Raw genomic sequence first — 22,579 nt, forward strand, 5'->3', positions numbered from 1 at the left:
CCCACATGAGTTCAATCATCATTAAATGTGCCTGACCCAGATTTGGTAGCGTCCCTCTAAATATAGACGGTCAAACCGGCGGGCCCAGCGGAGAAAAACATGGTGATTTGGGCTCATTTTCTGTCTTTAACATGTGCACTAAGATGGCTAATGCTACTTTGGGCTGCCTGTTTCGGACTCCTCCCGGGATCAAACTGGGGATCTATTGCTCACACAAATGTGAAATAAAACGTTTCCTTTTATTTTGATGTGGGGTGCACATAGTTTTCTTTTAGTAAATGTTCTCCCATTGACTAAACACTTTGTGTTCCTGTGGACTACAGAGTCCTTGGCCAAAGTCACTTCATGCTGGTGTTTGTTTTTCCTTTTAAGCTTGATGCTGTAAACTCTGCAACACCTCAGTTCCTAAAAAAATCCAAAAATAAACACAAAACATCAAATTTAACTTGTTCTGTTTGACCGGATTAAATTTTAGACTCTAACAAGAGATTTGTTGTAGTTCCACTCTTCCACATAGCAAAAATAAACAGGCTCTGCTTCCAGGAGAAGTTCTCCAGGGGGGGTTTCTAACAAAAGCACTGGAGGGCAGAGTTCCTGACTACAGCTTCTCAGGTCTCAAAAGTTCAAATGGAAGTACCTCGAAACCCATCAGACTTATATAACAGCTGTGTCTGTGTTAAAGTAAAACATTCATTTAGGACAGGTGAAGCTTTATCAGCTTTTTCTTTGCTCTTTGTTTGAAATGCAATATCAGCTCACATAGTGAATAAAACAAATACAACTAAAAAATGAACAAACGCTGAAAAAAACTTCATAAGGGCTTCCATGCTGAAAACACTGATGGTTATTTCCTTTAACACAGGGAAACAAGGAGGAGTTGCAAACTAAAGCCACTCTACTGAAACTGTGATTTAAAAAAAAAAATTAACGTGAAATTTATTCTCCAGTTTGTCAAATTCAGAAGGTTTGAGGCTCCTGGTTCTGGACTGAACCAAAGACGTGGTCAGTTGTAGCTAGAACCAGCACAGACAAAGAGTGACTCACACTAGGTGATCTTGACCGTGGTCAATGAGACAACCTGCTGATCGCCACCAGAGCAGCGCCCTCTCCCAGATCAGCTGATCTGAGTGCACAAGGTCGTTTGACCTGCAGAGCCCAGTTCGTAGAGTTCAGTCGGACTCAGGCATGGTCACTGTGCACTGTGCCACCTGCACCTGCCGACTGATCGCCAGTGCGTCACCAACAGCAGCTGCTCCATAGAAATGTGTTTTTCTTAAGTAATCACCACATGAGAGACTATAGTGTGTCACCGTTTCTCTGTTAGGGCACACATGCGTAAATTGAGGCCCAATCCACATGTACAGGTATTTTGGTAAGCATAGCTTTGTCTTTGCATGTTGGCTTTTCTTCTCTTTGGGAAATATTACGGTGTGATGTTCTGCCTGAGAATGAGTCGGTATAACTCAGCTGGTAGAGTGTGAAGGTTTGGATTGTTCCCACAGGGGTCGATCAGATTCAGTCTCACAGTTGTGCTCACTCACAGTTCACTCCTACAAAGCTGGTACATGTTAGATGACCTGGTACTTAAACAGTGCTTTCTGCTCAATTTGAGCACTCAAGGCTCTATTTGAGTGCTCAGCTTTATTTCAGTCTCAGCAAAGTGGCGTACATACACAGAGAGGTGAAGACAAAGCAAACTGGTTTATTCTGTGTCATGCAACTCTCAGACAACAGCACCGTTTAAGGTGGCCTTTGCAGTGAAAGGAGCTTATGAATAAAGTTAAATGTCTCCTGATCCCCAAGGATTGAACCGAAACTCTGTCATTGATCCATGATGTGTGTGTGTGTGTGTGTGTGTGTGTGTGTGTGTGCTCAGAGACGACAGAATTATAATTATAATGTGCCTGTAACAGCCACAGGTGCATGAATAACTCACAGTTTACCGTTATTCTTATGTCACTGCATTACAAAGCTGCTTCTTCAGGTTGATGACAGTTTTCCAGCGTAGGGCTTGAGTCTAACAGTTTGGTCATCTTACCTCACTCTGGGTCCAGCATTAATAGCCCAACTTGTAGACACACCTCGTTCCAAAGACTGTGGATAAATAGCCTAAAAATGGAAAACTCTAAACATGGAAAACAGGGACAACTGCTGAAACTCCGGGCATACAGGAGCAGCCGGGGCCTCCTCCCCCTCCTCTTTGAAGCAAAGTCCAGGCAGTCTGGTTACAGTACACCATTCAGATTTAAATCCAGTCAGGCCAGTGCTCCCATTCTGCATCCATCAGCCTCCTATCACAGCATTCATACACCTGAGCAGCAAACTGTTAAAATCATAATTTGTATTGCTGCAGGAAAAGAGTATTACCATCATTACGTTATACTCAAACTCAAGCTAGATCCCAATCATGAGTGTCAATGGCACCAACACATTAGCCATGTGAACGCGCTGTAATTTCTGCTTCCTGCCCTACGAGCAGTGAAAGAGCAGCTTTGTTCCTAGTGTAGAGGTCCTTTTTACTTTTTCAGGAGTGAAATCAAACACAGAGGGAGGGTGGGGGTGAGGCCTGATGGCAGGGTCCATTAATGAGTCCAGGTTTGACGTCAGGACAGCAGAAAACCATAAGGAATCTGTAGGGTGCCATTATTCACTTTATCTGATTAAAGGTTTAGTTTTTTATCATAAATCCTGTTGTGTGAAATATTTGGCTCAGAAATACCCTCGCATTTTATTATCACTTCATCTCTGAGACACTGCGTCTGCCGAACACGTCTGATTGTGAACATCAGCTGAAGAATATCACCAAGTCATATCCACCATGTCTGTGGGATGCTGCACATCCTTCCAGCTCCACCCGTTTCCCCTCTACACTCCCATCAAATGAAACCAACCCCCTAAAAACCCTGTACTGTTCTTTCAAAATAAAAGCATGGCATGATTCTGTTTTACTTTCTTTATAACCGTGACACTTTTTTCATTTAGTCATGAATTATGAGCAAATTAACAGATAACATATGATAGTATGTATCATATGAAGATCTGCTTAATATTATTATTATTGAAATTGGACACAAATCTGCAAATAATCTAAAAAAGTTAAATTCCAGAACATACAATAACGTTAAGTAACTAAAATAAGCTCGCTGACCCCCTGATTGAAATGTTACAAATCACACTTGAACAGTAATGCCCATATTATTATTTTAAGACAACAACACAGCTTTTTTTTTGCCATTTTAAGGGCTCATAGTAATTACATCATCACGTGTCCAAAACCATGTGGGACAGCTTATAGGTTTTTTATAGGTTTCCATGTATCATCACATGAACTTCTTAAGGTTCTATTATATTCATAATGAAAACAAATCCATGCAGTGAAATGTGTGATTATAACTAAACCTGGAGTTCAGAGATGAATCCCACTACAAGAGTTTTTATCAGTTCTTCTAAAATCATTTTACTGTGGCTGAAAAACTTCATCAGCAGCAATCCTGCCTCTGAGAAGCAATTGAAGTCACCATCTGCTCCATGTGCTCTTACTTTGAAAGCAGGTATCAGACCTGTCCACACCTCATTCTGAGCAGCTTGATGGCGGCGTGCCCCCTCTGAGGTTTGACAGCCAGACCTGGTTTCAGGCTCTTTCCTCTGCACACAGCTGAGCATCCTGAGCTCTCTGCTTTTGCTGTTCGCCGGGACTTTTAAACTCTCAGCTTGGAGCTCAAGAAGCACACCGTGAAGAAGGATTTAACAGCCACAGGTGTGCCAGTCTTTCTACAACAGGTGAGTAATTTGCTTTTTTGCAAGACTTTTTCGGGCATATTTTCAGAGGAAGGATGGATGCTCTTACTCATGCATATATGTTATTTGGATGGTTTTCCTTAAACCTTATTTTCACAACAAATTCTGTGTTTTTACATCATAAACTATACCTGTGAAAACCCCAGATAAGTTCAAGTCTATTTAACCTTCTGGTGCTGATCTGCATACTTGTATTTAGTGTTGTCTTCATTATATATCTGTATGTAAGAATTACAGAAAATATCACTAAAGGAAGATACAGTATCTCTGGATCACAGTAAACATTTAAACAGCCCTGAGATAAATCAAATATAAATAGCTCAGAATGTTACAAGTATTAGCCCAGAATTACAGAAATAAAGAAATCGTTTGATGTATCGTTTGCTTGAAATATCAGCAATATGGTAAAAATGGCCTGCATTTGTATAGCGCTTTACTTAGTCCCTAAAGACCTCAAAGCGCTTTACACTACATTCAGTCATTCACACACACAAAAAATCATGACCATAAATAAGAATAACAGTTTTTTTTGTCACCCCAGATGTTATGCCAAGTATAATCAAATCAAAAGTGTAACAGATCGCTATGTCCACAGTGTACGACAGGCAGGGGCTATTCCAGGATTTTTGCCTGTGGCATGGAGGAGGCTGTGAAAAAATCCCAGGTTTCAGGAAGTATAGTTCTCCTACCTGAAAATGGATCAATTTGATGATTGTAATTGTGGAAAAACCTAAACATGAAGACGCTGCTGTCACGTAACAATGTAGCGACGCTTCAACGAGTCTGGTTACAACTATAACTGTGCTTACAACAAGTGATGACATCACTAACACTGGGTTGGTTGAGGCTCTCGTCTTTTTTATGTGCTGCCGTTTTTTGGTGATGCGTTTCCTTCAGTATGATTCAGCTGTCATTCATGGCCTCTGCAGCCTTTTGTTACTCCTGTTCATGGTTGTACATCTTTAAGTGCTCTTTCTTAAAGCTCATTTTTTGATGCTTCGCCTCAGACCTGAAGAAGAACTTTGGCATTATGTAGCACAAGTTCACTGACTCTTCAGCTCTTGCTGGTGTTTCTGTTTTTCACAGTGCAACATGTTCATCCCTTTTTTCATGCGTGCCCAGTAATAAGTGTGAGAACAGCCTCTCTGATCAGCTGCTCTGTTTTTAACTCTCAGAGTTGAGTGTGTTTGCTTTTAGGCAAGTGAAAGAGCATTTAGACCAAAAATATTATCAAACTGATCAATTCTTCCTTTTTTATTGTTTACTGTAATTCAGCATCTGTCTGAAGCTGCAGCCTTTACAATTAGCATTTAGCATTAAGGTCAAAGAAAAGTAACCAGGAAAAGGATTTTAAACTGTGTGCTTGTTGACTTTGTAAAGCAGAGTGGTGGGTAGTGGGCCAAACCATCTTATATGCATCTATACCTGGAAGCAGAACTCTGAGTCCACATTTGAACATTACTCAACATCAGCTAATTCACTGAAGAGCACAGTATTGGGGCTTACCCCATCCTATCTCACACCTTAATTTCCTCCCATGGTTGAACAACACAGTCATCAGCTGTAACAAACATGACATTTTTACACCTGGTGCATCACATGAACGTTTTGCCTCATGTAAAGAAATATAAATTCAGTCGTTGTCCAGGATCAAAGGCCTGACTGGCCTCCCTCCATCACGTCGCACTCCGGTCTCCGGCCTGAATGTGAGCAGTGTTAGGACGTGATGGAAAGGCCGGACTCTGGAATCTACGCTGTGCTGTTTACACAGCCCTGGTGTCGTCAGAGCTGCCATAACACAGGCTTCACGGGGAACAGATCTGGTCTTATGGGCCCAGTCTCTGTGGGAGTGGACCTTACCACAGCGGCTGAATGAATGCAGTGTGGAGCTGGCCACCAGCACCACTCACACAAACTCAGTGCTAATGAGCTGTCACTTAGTCCAGACATCGACCCTCCAGCTTTAGGGGTTCAAAGAAAAAAAGAAAAAAAAGCATTATGTGAAATTCTGTGCTAAATTTGGGCATCCAATCAGATCGTGCAGTTACTGCCCATTTGTTCACCAACTTCCTCCTAAAAGCCAAAAGCAAAGGTTTACCAGTAGAAAACATCAAGCACAGAGTAAATAATTAAAGTAGAAAATATCAAATGTATATTTGTATGTGAGCCAGTTTAAGGTTGGGCGACTGGACGAATTTATCGACTACCGACGACAGGCTGAGCCTTTCGCCGATCGTTTATACAAGAGCCATTTATTTATTTATTTGGCTCATGAGTAATTTTGCTAATAATGTTGGCTGAAGCTAAGAGAAGCAGAAAAAATGATAGTGCTGTTTTAACGGCAGCCTCTTCCAGCTGCAAATGCAGCGATTCATTTACTCAAACTCATGACAGAAAGAAAGAACGGCAGCAGCCTCTGTTCAGAAACAACAATCATTTTATTTAAATAAAACCCCACAATGGTGGGGAGGGAAACAGAGAGAAACTGGCTTCTTTTTTCCACTCTAACCATGTTTCCAGGCCGTTCCAGTGTTTGTCTCTCTCACACACTCGGCCAAACAAATACAAATTTAAACAAAAAAGTATGTTAAAGATCAAAAAGTCTCTTCCAGCGAACATAAAGAAAATCTTAGAAGTAAAGTTAAGTCTTGTGGGATTTGGCACATCTCAAATAAATAAATGAATAATCCAAAAAGTAGCTTTATTAATACTGAAATAAACAAGAAAAGAAGGTAAAATGTTCCCTCCAAACAAAACGTATAAATTCTAAACGCACAAATCAGCCCCTGCACGGTTCCACTGCTCCGCCCATCAATAGGTCACCTGTGCGAATATATTGGTCACTGGACTGACGACTGTCGGTCGGAAAACTTTTACATATCGCCCAACCTTAAGCGACTTACTACAGCTTTGTATTTATACATGAAATTTGGGGGGTTTATAATTTCCATTATCAGTTCAGATTAGCTGCAGTAGTTTTTGTTTCAGTGTAATTTTATTATTTTCAGTGTAAGTTTTAGTATTACTGAATTATTATGATAAGTATAGTCTTTACCAGAGACAAAGAACCTGAAATCTTTCTGTGATCGTTTGAATAAATGATCAGAACCAGCCTCGTAGTGCTACAGTATCTCAGTACAGCACTTTGCTGTCCGGCTGCAGGTTTATTTGTGGTTTTACACACTCAGGCTGTGGACTGCAGGAGGTAAGAAACTGATTTATAATACCTTTGTGGTCTCATTTTAACTGACCTGCTCTTCAACAGTTTAGATTAAGTTCTCTTTTTTCACTTCTAAAGGTAGGACATAAGAAAAAAGGATTAGCATTTAACATCAGCGTCCAAGTGTGACGAAGAGTTCGAGTCACAGTCGTGTTCCTGCTAATTTTCCTGTTTGATTTTTCAGGATGAACATGATCCGGGGGACGGTGCTGATGGCTTTGTATGTGACTGTCATCTCAGCCACATATGATGTTTATGAGCAGCAGTCCTATATGGGTAAGAAGTGCAGCTTCCAGTTTCTCTCCAGTGTCCTCATCAGTCAGCACTGGCGTGTAGCAGTCTTGTCTTTCTACATTGTGTGCATCTCTTCACAGACCCAGAGGATGTACTGAGTGTCATCATTCCCCTGGAGGGTCCACAGCGCCCTCTGCTGGGGGGAATGCTGCTGTTACCGTGCTACTTTGAGGTGTGTAAATTGCAAACTACACATTTGTTTTGTGTGCCATATAAAAGAAGGCCTTAGCCACCATGACATCGTTAGTTTCAGCGTTAGCGTTAGGAGCACACGTGTTAACCACTACACAGCATCAGTGATCTCAGCAGACCTGACATCAAAACAACAGTACAGCTGCTTAGTCAGCAAATAAAGTAACAGAAGCTTTGATTGAACCTGTCATATTACTTTAACTACCTGACATGTATGTACGTATGTTTGTGTCTATAAACCCTCGAAAACGTTTGTAAATGATGTCGCCTCTCACATAGGATCACACTGTTGACGACCCTGGCGCTCCCACCATTGCCCCCTTGTCTCATCGGATCAAATGGAGCTTTGTGACTAAAGAAAAGGTCACAACCATCATTGTTGCCCAGGGGGGGAAAGTGCATATCACTGAGAACTACCAGGACAGAGTCCAGCTGGTAGCTTATCCTGGGACCCCGACAGACGCTAGCATCAGGATATCTGAGCTGCGTTCCAGTGACACGGGAGTGTATCGCTGTGAGGTTCAGCACGACATCGAGGACAACCACAGCATCGTGCACGTCCAGGTTCAAGGTATGAGTAACACATGATGTCTGCGAGGCAGGAGTTGATACCTTTTCTTTTGATTTTTAACTTTTATGTGATAGTGTTGGCAAAATGACCAAAATTATATGGATTTTTTGGTCACATCGCACCATCGCTCTTTCTTATTGTTATCCCGCTTTTTGTCTCTCCAGGCGTAGTGTTCCACTACAGGGCCATCATGGGACGCTACAGTTTGACTTTTGAAAAGGCGAAGGCAGCGTGCATCCAGAATAGTGCAGTAATGGCTTCACCTGAACAGCTCCAAGCGGCATACGATGACGGTTTTCACCAGTGTGACGCTGGCTGGCTCTCTGATCGCACAGTCAGGTCAGCACCCACCCAAGGAGCAACTACTCACTAGTTTTATTTCCAAAATTTATAACATGGCCCTTCATAAAAGCAAGAAAAGGAACACTTTGTGCTACTTTTCTTTGTGCTTTGTGCTACTTTTCTGTATGAAAAGTGCTTTATAAATAAAGATTGATTGATTAAAGAAACATATTTGAGAAATCTGGCAAAAACTAAAACAAAAAAAGGCTAAATTCACTTTTTTAAGCTTAAGTTTAAGCCAGCGCTGAGGTCAGAATTAACCAAGCAGAACAACATAGGACTAAAACTCATTTTTCTGTTCAGTAAAAAACTGTAATTTGGCTTCTTAATTAAAAAAAATGTTGATTAAGAGCTGGTAAAGTTTGGTGAGTGGGGATTATGGTGCGGGGCTGGAGTTGGCCCCGTAGTTCCAGTCAAAGGAACTCTTAATGCTTTAGCATAACAAGACATTTTGGAGTTTTGGGGGATGGCTCCTTCCTGTTCCAACATGACTGCGCAGCAGTGCACAAACCAAAGTCCACAAATATGACTGAGGTTGGTGTGGAAATACTTGACTGGCCTGCACAGAGTCCTGAGCTTAACCTGATAGGACAACTTTGGGATAAATTAGAACAGAGACTGCAGATTATGATACTTGTAATAGTTTATTGAGAAGTATTTGTCACGGCTGCTGAGGCGAGCCGTGTGGTGTTGGAGGAAGGAGGACCCAAGATGCAAGCAGTGGATGAAAATGCTGGTGGAGTTTATTTACAGGGTGGAGTAGTGGCCAACAAGCAGTGGAGTATGACAAATAACTGATGACACCTAAACTGGGAGAACTAACATAACAGACCTGGGAACATACGAAAAAGGGATGAGAGGCAGAGAGACGCAGACGACGAACAGGAACCATGGAACACAGAGCAACACAGACTGACGCAGAGTAACACAGACGAACCGGCAACAGGCAGGAGAACACACAGGGCTTAAATACACACGCCAGTAATCAGGGAATGGGCAACAGGAGGGAGACACAGCTGGGAGAAATGAGGCTAACGAGACAGGGGAGAGGTAAAACTGAACACACTGACATGAGACATGAACTTTCAGAATAAAACAGGAAACACAGACACAGAACCAGACAGGACACTGAACTAGACAGGCAGACTCACGAGCGGACACAGTGACACCATAGACAGACGGAGGAACACAGAAGTGGGAGCAGACAGGCACAGAACAAAACCTTAACAAATGGCAAACCTCAACCAAAGATAACAGGATAAACAAGCACAGGAAATAATATAAAGAAACACAAAACACTGAGTAGACAGACTCAGGACCATGACAGTACCCCCCCCTCAAGGGCTGGCTCCAGACAGCCCAACAGAAACACAAACTGCCCAAAAAAAACCCCAAAAACCAAAAAACAGAAAGCGACCCGACCAGGGCGGGCGGTGGGGGTCCAGGACGGAGGGACAGAGTCCAAAAAGGCCCAGATGGCCAAGTTCAGGGGGCCGACCCGGAGGCCGACAGCGCAGGAGGCCAAAACAGTTCAGTTCCGGAGGCCGACCATGCGAAAGGCAGCGGCAGTGGGGCAGGTCCGGAGACCGGCCACGCAATAGGCAATGGCGTGGAAACAGTTCTGGGGGCCGACCGTGTGGACGGCAACGGTGTAGAAACAGTTCTGGGGGCCGACCGTGCTGGCGGCAACGGCGGCGAGGCAAACGAAGGCAGTCTGGAGGCCGGCCACGCGGGAGGTAGTGGCGGCGATGCCCAATCATCGGCCCGGAAGGGGGCCGTCCACGACGGCAAGGACGTCCAGTCATTGGCCTGGAAAGCGGCCGGACCGGACGAGCAGGACGGACAGGACGAGCAGGAGACGTTGAAGCTGAAGCGGAGGCTGGACCAGGCGAGGACGAAGCCGTAGCGGAAGCTGGTGCTGGTGCTGGCGACGCTGGAGCTGGCGACGAGGAGGCTGCTGCTGCAGGCGACGCTGGAGCTGATGCTGAATCTGGGCCAGGCGAAGCTGGAGGCTCGGAGGCTGGACCAGACGAGAATGGCGCTGCAGGCGACGGCGTGGAAGCCGGAGATGGTGTCGCTGCAGGCGACGGCGTGGAAGCCGGAGATGGTGTCGCTGCAGGCGACGGCGTGGAAGCCGGAGATGGTGTCGCTGCAGGCGACGGCGTGGAAGCCGGAGATGGTGTCGCTGCAGGCGACGGCGTGGAAGCCGGAGATGGTGTCGCTGCAGGCGACGGCGTGGAAGCCGGAGATGGTGTCGCTGCAGGCGACGGCGTGGAAGCCGGAGATGGTGTCGCTGCAGGCGACGGCGTGGAAGCCGGAGATGGTGTCGCTGCAGGCGACGGCGTGGAAGCCGGAGATGGTGTCGCTGCAGATGAGGACGAGGCTGCAGCTGGATCAGGCGATGGCGAAGCAAACGATGAGGCTGGACCAGGCGAGGCGGAAGACTCGGAGGCTGGACCAGGCGAGGCGGAAGACTCGGAGGCTGGACCAGGCGAGGCGGAAGACTCGGAGGCTGGACCAGGCGAGGCGGAAGACTCGGAGGCTGGACCAGGCGAGGCGGAAGACTCGGAGGCTGGACCAGGCGAGGCGGAAGACTCGGAGGCTGGACCAGGCGAGGCGGAAGACTCGGAGGCTGGACCAGGCGAGGCGGAAGACTCGGAGGCTGGACCAGGCGAAGGCGAAGCGGATGCAGAGGCTGCGGCTGCTGCAGGCGTGGATGAAGCTGCGGCTGCAGCAGGTGACGCCGATGTGGCTGCTGCCGATGTGGCTGCTGCCGATGTGGCTGCTGCCGATGTGGCTGCTGCCGATGTGGCTGCTGCCGATGTGGCTGCTGCCGCTGGCGGCGCTGAAGCAGATGAGGAGGCTTCTGCAGGTGGCGTGGATGAGGCTGCTGCCGCAGGCGGCGCTGAAGCAGATGAGGAGGAGGCTGCAGCTGGCGCTGCAGGCGACGCTGATGAAGCTGGCGCTGCAGCTGGCGAGGGTGATGAGGCTGCAGCTGGCGAGGGTAATGAGGCTGCAGCTGGCGAGGGTGATGAGGCTGCAGCTGGCGAGGGTGATGAGGCTGCAGCTGGCGAGGGTGATGAGGCTGCAGCTGGCGAGGGTGATGAGGCTGCAGCTGGCGAGGGTGATGAGGCTGCAGCTGGCGAGGGTGATGAGGCTGCAGCTGGCGAGGGTGATGAGGCTGCAGCTGGCGAGGGTGATGAGGCTGCAGCTGGCGAGGGTGATGAGGCTGCAGCTGGCGGCTGGACGGGCTCCTCGGACCCTCCAGCTGACGAGGCAGAAGGCTGGCTAGGTTCTCCTGAACCTCCAGCTGACGAGGCAGAAGGCTGGCTGGGCTCCTCGGGCCCTCCAGCTGACGAAGCAGAAGGCTGGACGGGCTCCTCGGGCCCCCCAGCTGACGAGGCAGAAGGCTGGACGGGCTCCTCGGGCCCCCCAGCTGACGAGGCAGAAGGCTGGACGGGCTCCTCGGGCCCCCCAGCTGACGAGGCAGAAGGCTGGACGGGCTCCTCGGGCCCCCCAGCTGACGAGGCAGAAGGCTGGACGGGCTCCTCGGGCCCCCCAGCTGACGAGGCAGAAGGCTGGACGGGCTCCTCGGGCCCCCCAGCTGACGAGGACGGAAGCTGGACGGGCTCCTCGGGCCCTCCAGCAAAAACAGTCCCAGAACCAGTGGGCACTGGGACCCCTGGGACACGCAGGACAGAACCAGCAGGTGCGGGGACCTCTGGCAGGCGCAGAACAGAACCAGCAGGCACACGGGCCTCTGGCAGGCGCAGAACAGAACCAGCAGGCACACGGGCCTCTGGCAGGCGCAGAACAGAACCAGCAGGCACACGGGCCTCTGGCAGGCGCAGAACAGAACCAGCAGGCTCACGGGCCTCTGGCAGGGACAAAACAGAACCAGCAGGCTCACGGGCCTCTGGCAGGGACAGAACAGAACCAGCAGGCTCACGGGCCTCTGGCAGGGACAGAACAGAACCAGCAGGCACACGGGCCTCTGGCAGGAACAGAACAGAACCAGCAGGCTCACGGGCCTCTGGCAGGAACAGAACAGAACCAGCAGGCACACGGGCCTCTGGCGAACACACAGCAAACTGCAGCTGCACAGAGCATTGACTCTGCTCAGGCAGCGACGGCCGGGTGCAGTCCTCTGCTGGCTTCTTAACCTCCAGGGGTCCAGAGTCTGCTGGGGGCTGAAACCCAGCCTCTGGGGAGGCCCTGGAGTGTATCTCAGTCTCAGAACTGGCCAGCTCTTGAGGAATGTCAACAGGATTGTTTGGTTTTTCTCTCTGCCTGGAACGAATGGGTGAACAACGGTTTCTCTCGGGTTGAATCAACCTCGCTTGCTGTACAGGAGGAGTCAGTGAAAATGATGGCTGTACAGGTGGCTGAGCTGAGGGCGACTGAAGCAAAGGTTGAGACAATAATGGTGGAGAAGTTGGGGACTGAACGGATGATAAGGCTAATGATTCTTCTGCCAACCGGGCTACTGACTGGGCTAGGGATTGTAACATGGTTTGTAATACGTCTGGCTGTGGCTGTAATTGAGCCATGGATTGTGAGACTGAATGTGGTGGAGGTGGCGACTGGACTTTTGGCCGGGCGACTAACTGAGCCTCTGGCCGGGTGGCTAACTGAGCCTGAGGCGATAAACAGTCATTGTCCTTTGCCGTACAGCACATTACCCCGGAGTAAACAGGCCCGCAGTTCAGACCAATAATATTGTCCTGTCCACTCACCACAGCCGGCCGCTCAGAAATCCCTAGGTCCGACTGTGGCGAGGAACGTCGGCGGCGTGAGCGCCTTTTCCCTCTTGAAGGCTGGGTTGACGGGCCGGGCAGAACATCCTCTGTCGGACCAGACAGGGAAGCGTGAGTTGCAGGGTGGGTGGTAGCAGTTGGGGGGTGAAGACGGAGCTCGTTCAGAATGAAACCCTGCGCGAGCGGGTGAAGTGAGCTGAGCAGCCAGGGGAGACCGGAAACCAAGCGCTGTAGCCGATTAGCTATGGCTTGGCGAACTTCCCTCCCCTCGTGCTCCAGCCAAACGTTAATTAATCTGTCCACAGAGTAAACTATATCCTCCCGGAGTTCCTTGGGCGGGTTGAATGCTGCTGGGTCCATTGTGGCCGGTTCGTACTGTCACGGCTGCTGAGGCGAGCCGTGTGGTGTTGGAGGAAGGAGGACCCAAGATGCAAGCAGTGGATGAAAATGCTGGTGGAGTTTAGTTACAGGGTGGAGTAGTGGCCAACAAGCAGTGGAGTATGACAAATAACTGATGACACCTAAACTGGGAGAACTAACATAACAGACCTGGGAACATACGAAAAAGGGATGAGAGGCAGAGAGACGCAGACGACGAACAGGAACCATGGAACACAGAGCAACACAGACTGACGCAGAGTAACACAGACGAACCGGCAACAGGCAGGAGAACACACAGGGCTTAAATACACACGCCAGTAATCAGGGAATGGGCAACAGGAGGGAGACACAGCTGGGAGAAATGAGGCTAACGAGACAGGGGAGAGGTAAAACTGAACACACTGACATGAGACATGAACTTTCAGAATAAAACAGGAAACACAGACACAGAACCAGACAGGACACTGAACTAGACAGGCAGACTCACGAGCGGACACAGTGACACCATAGACAGACGGAGGAACACAGAAGTGGGAGCAGACAGGCACAGAACAAAACCTTAACAAATGGCAAACCTCAACCAAAGATAACAGGATAAACAAGCACAGGAAATAATATAAAGAAACACAAAACACTGAGTAGACAGACTCAGGACCATGACAGTATTATTTCTTTCCATTCCCACTTATGAAGCACCAAGCCGCTCCTTTCTTTCCTGGTCATGTTTAGCAGTTAATACAATTCGTTGTACTGGGAGTTTTCTTAAAATAGACATATTTTCCAGTCTGCTCTCAACTTCTTTGAAATGTGTTTTTAAAACACTTTACTGTGGATTTAAGGAAAAACGTGAAATCAATGAATCCGCTAATGTGAGCAGATCATAATGTGCTCATGTTAAACTTCTGTACAGCAGCAAAGATGAGTTTAGTTTTCAGTGTTTTCTTCTTCACATTACTTTGTTTAACCACAGGTACCCAATCCAGAGTCCTCGTATGAACTGCTATGGTGACAAAGTAGAACTGCGTGGCGTCAGGACCTACGGCGTGAGGGATCTCAATGAGACTTATGATGTTTACTGCTTCACTGAGAAGATGACAGGTACACTTTAATGCATTTTAAACTCATCCTTTCATGATTTGTATTCTTTATTTTTCTCACAAAGCTCTTTATCTGAGACAGGCAGAGTTTTCTACACTGCGACTGCAGAGAAGTTCACCTTCTCTGAGGCTGCGTTGGCGTGCTCTAATAAGGGTGCTCAGCTGGCCACTACAGGTCAGCTGTACCTGGCCTGGCAGGGAGGGATGGATGTCTGCAACGCTGGCTGGCTGGCAGACAGGAGTGTGCGCTATCCCATCAACATTCGTAGGTCACAGTGTGGAGGCGGGCTGATCGGGGTACGGACTGTTTATCTTCACGCAAACCAGACAGGATATCCTCTTCCCGAGTCTCGCTGTGACGCCTTCTGTTACACAGGTATCGCTCACACAATAAAAGCACACATGTGTGCATCTGTACTTTCACTAGTTATAGCTTTGTATTGCCACATTTTACATGTGCAGGAAACAGTTGCATATCACTAGAACCTACATATACTAAATGGACTAAAGTACAAACCTCTGAATCTTTAAATTCTGATCCTTTAAACCCTACAGCCCCAGAGATACCACGTTTCTCTGGGGCTGTAGGATTGTCATGTCCTGCACACACTGATCAAGAGAGTGTGATCACCAGAGTTGGAGGGGGCCTTCTGCTGACATTGGTCAGAAAGACAGTTCTGCAGCAGAAACCTCCTGGTGATTCCCTTGGTTGCTAGCAGCTTGCTGCACCAACACAAACCACAGACAGGGACTGTTTGTCTTCAATGTAAAAGTGGAACAGAGCTTTTACTCTGAAGGCCAATAATTTCCCTTTACTGTCTGTGTGCCATTGTTTACAGTCTTATAACCGCTCGAAGGGTGAGCGGTTACACTTGCTTGCAGACAAGTCGAGATCTTATCTGCAAACTACGAACAATTGCAGCAATCTAAAAGTAAAGAGGGTTTCACCAACCAGTTTACCATTCAGAAGGTCACTGACTGCTCTCTAGCCACTGACATAATAATGCCATAGTCAAATGTGTGACTGTGGCATTATTCACTTGATCAATACTGCATCACATGGCCGAATGGTGCAAAAAAATCATGCAGTTTGCAAATATCTGTGAAAAAAGAGTCGTTCTAAAGAGCTCACTGAGTGTAGTACTGTAATAGGACGCCAATGCTACATATCAGCTGAAATTTCTTCCCCCTGCGAAGTAAAAGTGTTTAGGAACCACAGCAACTCAGCCAGAAAGTGGCAGACCACTTAAGTTACAGAGAGAGGTCACCCAGTGCTGTGGTGCATGGTGCCTAAAACACGCCAGTATTCCACTGACGCAGTAACTGCAGCTTCCCAGAGCTCCTCTGGCATTAACATCAGCATAAACACTGCACTGGGAGCTTCATGGCAAGGGTTTCCCTCACTGAGCAGCTCCTGTAGTTCTAACATGTAGGTGGTGTCGGTCAAGTTACTTGAAAAAGGTAATTCAAAAGTGATTAGTTACTTCATTACTTAGTTACTTTTTAAAAACAACCTGAATACGTAATAAAGCAACAGAACTTTCAGCCCAGTTCTATTTTTTCTGCATAATCCATCATACAAAACTGAATCAAATGAAAAAATTGTTTTATTAATTTTATCTTTATGCATCAAGCAAACATTAAATGATATCAACAGTCTTTGACTTGAAGAAATTATTTAACATTTAAACCTTCTGCATGTTCCAGTATATAAAATAAAATCATGTTTTGTGTTTACACTCTTTCAAATAGATGCAAGTAAAACACAGTAAAAATAAATAAAATCAAAGACTCAGCAGCTCTTAAATCTATTGTCTGTGTTTAGCAGGAGTGGGGCGGGTGGAGGTTTGCCCACAGCGGTCATGTCAGTGGGGTATCCGGGGGTTTCTCTGTGAGTGTCACATTCCCGTGGCAGCGTGCTCGCTGCTCGCTCAGATTTGAAGTTTCATTTTTCGCCGTAGAAAGAAGTTTTCTTCCCACGCAGAGTGAACAGCAGACGCTAATGTTTGTGTCACTTTTTACTGAATCAAACTCAAAGTAATGTGATTACTTCCATGCTTTAAACGCTGCATGGTCGTACTCTCTCCATCACTCCATATTATCTATTGTTGATCTGCACACGTCTGTTGCTGCCACGGACGTCGCACACTCGTACATCATTGTCACGAGACACTCTCACAAACAGAATCACGGTTTAGTAACACAGTTACGCAGCGTGCTTACGGGAAAGTAACAGTAATCTAATTACTTTTTGCAATAGTAATCCCTTTACTCATTACTTGAAAAAAGTAATAGGATTACTGCCCATCTCTGAGTGTAACCCAGCGGTTTTGCCCATACAGTGCACTCAGAATGAAGAAGCCAAACAACTAATGTGTGAAGTCATGCATTAGTTATCAGCTGATATTTGGTGTCCAGTCCTACGTGTGACACTTTGACCACAACATGACATTTTGGGATTTTATATAAATAATACACCATATTGTAAGTTTTTCGATGACATGTGTATCGTTGAATACTGTGAGTGGATAAGGCCTAATTAAAAGACTAGGGCTAGGGTTAGACTGGGTTAGACTGGGTTAGACTGGGTAAACGGCTCCAGGGCAGATTCCCAGGCTAATGCGTTAGCCTTATGGCCTATAGGTGGCTTGCTCGAACCAGCTCCTCCAGAAGATTCTTTAAAAACTCACCTTTAGACGTCATGTCCTCTGTCACCTTCAGAGTCGACTGATGAAGACGGTTCAGGCATGACAGAGGACGGCAGCGGTGTGCCGCGAGTCACCACAGTGACACAGAACCCAGAGGTGTTCTTCAGGAGCACGACGGCAGAGAGTGAGGCCGCCGGAGAGGTGGAGACTATGATGCCTACTAACGCGGACTTCACCTACACAGAAAGCCCCACCGACCCGCCTCTGGCTGAGCCGCCAAACATCACCGAGTCCGTCACCGATCTGATACAGTCAGCCACAGCACAGCCGGATGTTGGCAGGGAGCCACACAAAGGCTTTGTGATACCTCCAACCGGTCAGTAAATGAGCCGCTGATGCATGCTATAATAACTGAAGAAGGACCAGAGAGATTCCCTAATAATGACGTTCCAGGATTCCAACCCACAGTAGTCTCTCCTGATTCCTCTACAGGCATGGTCTTCCATTACCGTTCAGCTGCCGGACGCTACGCTTTCACTTTTGTCGAGGCCCAACAAGCCTGCCAGAGTGTCGGAGGCTCAATCGCCATGCCGCAGCAGCTGCAGGCAGCGTATGAAGCTGGATACCAGCAGTGTGACGCAGGTTGGCTACTGGATCAGACTGTAAGGTAAATCTGGATTTTCACAGCAAGTGAAGAGATTTCTGTTTTAAACCAGGTTTTATAGTTGTGTGCTCTTGTGTAGGTATCCTATCGTTTACCCTCGAGAAAGCTGTGCTGGAGATCTGGGAGATCGACCCGGGGTTCGATCCTACGGTCTGAGGCCAGCACACGAGAGATACGATGTGTACTGCTACACTGACGGGCTCAAAGGTGATAATAACCTAAAGTTTTAGTTATGAGTTTGTAATATTGTATAGATTTTCGTTATTCACTGTCATCCGTTCCACAGGAGAGGTTTTCCACATTGGATCAGCTGAAGGTTTCACTTACAGTGAGGCTGTTCGTAGCTGTCAAGAGCAGAACGCCACAGCAGCCTCCACAGGACATCTCTATGCTGCCTGGAAAATGGGCTTTGACAAGTGCCGTGCAGGCTGGCTACTAGATCGCAGTGTGCGTTATCCCATCAACAATCCACGTGCGGAGTGCGGAGCGGGGAAAATAGGAGTGCACACTGTGTACAATCACCCCAACCAGACTGGCTATCCTGAACTTGATGCCAGATTTGATGCTTACTGTTTCAGAGGTAATTCTGAATGTCTCTACTATTCATTAACCCTCTGAGGTCTAACTACACATTTGCTTTTTAAAACTATTCTCCCAATTTTGGCAACCAGGGGACAGAAAATTCATTTGTCTTTCTCAAACAGGGCTTCTTATCACTGACGATTTATACCTTATACATGACTCTTAACCACCGTGATCATCATTCACTTACATTGCCTAATTTTCACAGCTGACGTTCGGCTTATTGCAGATGAAACTGGACTGAATGTCACAGAAATTGAGGAGGCTCTACTAAATCTGACTTCAGCTACCCATTTGTTACGACCTGGTGAGTTTCCTTCAGAGCATGACTGGATTACCCATTTGTTCCCGTTTGTTTCCAAGCTTAACTTTCAATTTCTGTTCTCAGCTGTTCCCTCCATATCTCCTCCTATCGATGTAGAGAATTCAGGCTCTGGTTCAGGCTCAGGAGACACTTCTGTAGTAGATTACACATCTGGAGGTCACTCTGGAGAATCGTCTGGATCTGGACAGCCATGTTTGTCTGCAGACGAGATTTTCTCTGGAGATTCCTCTGGTTCTGGAGATAAGGCTACTTCTGGAGATGGCTCTGCTTCTGGAGACCTCCCTTCCTCTGGCTCTGGAGACCTGGCTGGCAGTGCAAGTGCTGACCTACCCAGCGGAGAGTCAGGTCCCAGCAGTACAGATGTTTCTGGATCAGGTAGTGGAGAAGGGTCCACGATCAGTATTCGTTTTTCAGGCACTGACTCCACTCCTTCAGGCGAGGGCTCAGGTTCTGGAGGACCTCAAGAAGCTGGAGAGGGAAGCACAGAGATCCTTACTTTCCCTTCATCTGATGTGGGATCTGGAGTGCTGGGTGGTAGTGGGGATGCGTCCTGGTCTGGATCTGGTTTCAGTTCTACAGAAAGTGGTTCTTCCACAGACATGTCCTCTGGTTTCGTCACCAGTCAGGAGTTTTCTGGCTCTAGCAGTTTCCCATCCAAATTTTCCTCTGGAAGTGGTAGTGGACAGTCAGGAGAGCTTTCAGGGAGTGGAGACGCTCAGATCTTATTGATAGATGATAAACTGATTGATGCAACCACCTCCAGTAAATACAGTGAGCTTAGTGGAGCCTTCTTCAGTGGCTCTGGGGACATTTCAGGATCAGGCGTTCCCATTTGTGATCTTAATGGAGATTGCAGTGGAGGCCTCAGTGGGGACCTCAGTGGAGGCCTCAGTGGGGACCTCAGTGGAGACCTCAGTGGGGACCTCAGTGGAGACCTCAGTGGGGACCTCAGTGGAGACCTTAGTGGAGACCTCAGTGGAGGCCTCAGTGGAGACCTCAGTGGGGACCTCAGTGGAGACCTCAGTGGAGACCTCAGTGGAGACCTCAGTGGGGACCTCAGTGGGGACCTCAGTGCCTCGGCCTCTGGAGGGGTCTTTGAATTTTTCCCTGATGTGACTTTGGTGGGTTCAGGGTTCACTGAGCTGACAGGGTCATCGTCTGGAGTGGAGGAGGAGGCGTCTGGGGTTTTACTCTACAGTTCTGCAGAGGGAAGTGGTGGATATCTGTCTGGATTTGGAAGCTCAACTTTTCATTCTCTGTCTGGATCAGGACTTTCTGGATATGAGTCCTCTACAAGTGGAGGAGGAGGCAGTGTTATCTTTCTGTCTGAGGATCTAATGACAAAGGTATCTGAAAACACATCACCAGAGGACTCAGGCACGCTGTTTTCGGAGCTTGGTAAGGGGCCTTTGGAGTACAGTGGAGAAGGAAGTAGTAGTGGCAGTGGTTCTTACCCTGGGAGTGGAGACTCTGACTCATCTGCTGCCAGCACGACTTTTTCAGATGGCCCTTCTAGGCATCTGCCAGTGGCCTATCCCATCATTGAGTGCAATGTGACAGAGAGCACCACAGGACCACAGGAGGACCCTAATGGCGTGCCAGAGACCCCCGATGATGTCCCTGTAACTCTGGCCCCTGCGGTTGTCCCGGCGGGACTAGCAGCACCTCCCATTACAGTTGCACCACCCTCTGTTCAGACATCAGGCCCTGTTGAAGGTTAGTAAATATATTCTTGACACAATTTATATTTTCTGCTCTGGATTTAAAGTATCATGTCTTTGGTAGTGTATCAAATCAACATGAAGTACTGTGAGGTAGTCAGACTCGAACGTCAAGGAAGGTGGTAAGGAAGCAGACTACGCAGACATTTCAGGTTTCCAAAGGTGAGCAATTTATTTACAGTGAACTTAATTTAAGGTATAACTTAACAAAACTTCCACCCAAATCAATTCAATTCAATTAATAAAACTCAACATAACATGGATCTGGTGACACAGCTCACCTCTCCTCTCTCCTGCATCTGGTAGAGACTGGCTTTAAATAGGGCCATCAATTTCCCTCCAATTACCCAGCCAGTACCACTCACTCAACTGAGGGATCTAAAACTCTACACAGATTATCTAAAAACACAAAACCTCTACACACTTCTAATATGCACATTTACACAACTAAATGGCAATATTAACGAAAGGAAAAACATTCAACAAATCCCTTTAAACCTTAACACAAACAAAAGGAAGCATCTCTATGGAAAAAGAAACCCCTCCACTTGGTTTGACCTGCTGATGTCATATGTGACATCATCAGGACTATAAAATGAGGAAATGCCAGGCGGGCGTTTCCCCACACCTGACCCTCATGAAGACTGAAAAGACAAAGTAAGTATGAACAAATGACTTAATCTGTAACATGATAAAATATAAAGAAACATGTAGCTGAGTATTTGTCTTAATTTGCAGAATGTTTGATTTGCCGGCAACAAAACGCTTACACAAACAAACCCGGGATAGTGAGTGAAGCAATGTTACTTGACAAATAGCAAATCATAGCAAATACATAGAAACAAAATAATGTGTACAAAGTGCAAAAAAAAAGGTAAACACATATGGGACAAATGGAGACCATTGCAACTGCTCCTCCACTTTGTCACAAGTACTCTGTAGCTGTTTATGCCAATTAAAACGCTCAGTTCATTACTTTTAAGGGTGTCACTATAACCATAACCACCAGGTGTCTTTTGGTGGTGGTGGTGTGTTGATGTGCTAGCTGCTGCAAATATGCACCTTTGAGAGGAAACTGTTGCTTTATTGTAGTTCCTGAAACAGATGGTTAACTTTATACCTGCTTTTGCTTGGTGGGATTCAAAAAATCAAATCATTCAACAGCAATAAAAACTAAGCTGTGCATCAGATTTGAATGATTGTTACCTGAAAAAGTTAGCGTTTGCCAAGCTAGCTGCTACTTACTGTTAGCAGCACGTTACTCGTCCACGTAGAATAAGTCATTCTCACCTAAGCGACTTCTTCGATTTGATGCCAAACTACAGGAACGGCTGCCTTACCCTGTAAACTGTTTTCCATGCATGGTTTAACTTGTGCCGTGAACAAAGCAATAATAATAATAATAATAATAATAATAATAATAAACTTTATTTATAAAGCACACTGAAAAACCAAGTAAGGCAGGGCTGCAGAAGCATCCACCCAGTGGGCCTGTGGCTGTAATGAGACCCTGTGAGTGGGAACCACCTGGCCTAAATGTTGTTGATACTTTACTTTCTTTTTCTTTTTTTTTCTCTTCTCTCTTTTTTTTCGTCTCTTCTCTTCTTCTTTTCTTTCTTCTTTTTTTTTCTTTTTTCTTTTTTTTCTTCTTTCTTCTGTTTCTTTTTTTTCTCTCTTTCTTTTCTTCTCTTTTTTCTTTTTTGTCTTTTCTTTTTTTTCTCTCTTTTTTCTTTTTTCTCTTTTTCTTTTTTCTTTCTTTCTCTTTTTTCTTCTTTTTTTCTTCTCTCTTTTTTTTTCTTCTTTTTCTTTCTTTTCCTTTTTCTCTTTTTTCTTTTTATTTCTCTTTTTTCTTCTTTCTTTTTCTTTTCTTCTCTTTCTTTTTTCTTCTCTTTCTTTCTCTTTTTTTCTCTTCTTTTTTTTCTTTCTTTTTTCTTTTTTTTCTCTTTTCTTTCTTTTTTTTCTTTTCTTCCTCTCTTCTTTTTTTTCT

The 22,579-nt window shown here is 46.5% G+C and overlaps 1 protein-coding gene across 1 annotated transcript in view; it reads left to right on the forward strand.

The window, feature by feature from the left end:
- LOC134624317 (aggrecan core protein-like) overlaps positions 1-22,579 on the forward strand; it is a 37,114-nt gene that overhangs the window by 6,826 nt on the left and 7,709 nt on the right. Inside the window, exons 2-14 of the mRNA XM_063469295.1 lie at positions 6,961-7,003; positions 7,203-7,294; positions 7,393-7,484; positions 7,784-8,075; positions 8,240-8,414; positions 14,526-14,653; positions 14,735-15,028; positions 17,374-17,676; positions 17,769-17,967; positions 18,044-18,171; positions 18,251-18,544; positions 18,776-18,853; positions 18,935-20,587. Coding sequence (XP_063325365.1) covers positions 6,961-7,003; positions 7,203-7,294; positions 7,393-7,484; positions 7,784-8,075; positions 8,240-8,414; positions 14,526-14,653; positions 14,735-15,028; positions 17,374-17,676; positions 17,769-17,967; positions 18,044-18,171; positions 18,251-18,544; positions 18,776-18,853; positions 18,935-20,587 — 3,771 coding nt within the window. The remainder of the gene's footprint in view (positions 1-6,960; positions 7,004-7,202; positions 7,295-7,392; positions 7,485-7,783; positions 8,076-8,239; positions 8,415-14,525; positions 14,654-14,734; positions 15,029-17,373; positions 17,677-17,768; positions 17,968-18,043; positions 18,172-18,250; positions 18,545-18,775; positions 18,854-18,934; positions 20,588-22,579) is intronic.

This window comes from Pelmatolapia mariae, linkage group LG1 (genome assembly GCF_036321145.2).
Source record: "Pelmatolapia mariae isolate MD_Pm_ZW linkage group LG1, Pm_UMD_F_2, whole genome shotgun sequence".
NCBI lineage: Eukaryota > Metazoa > Chordata > Actinopteri > Cichliformes > Cichlidae > Pelmatolapia > Pelmatolapia mariae.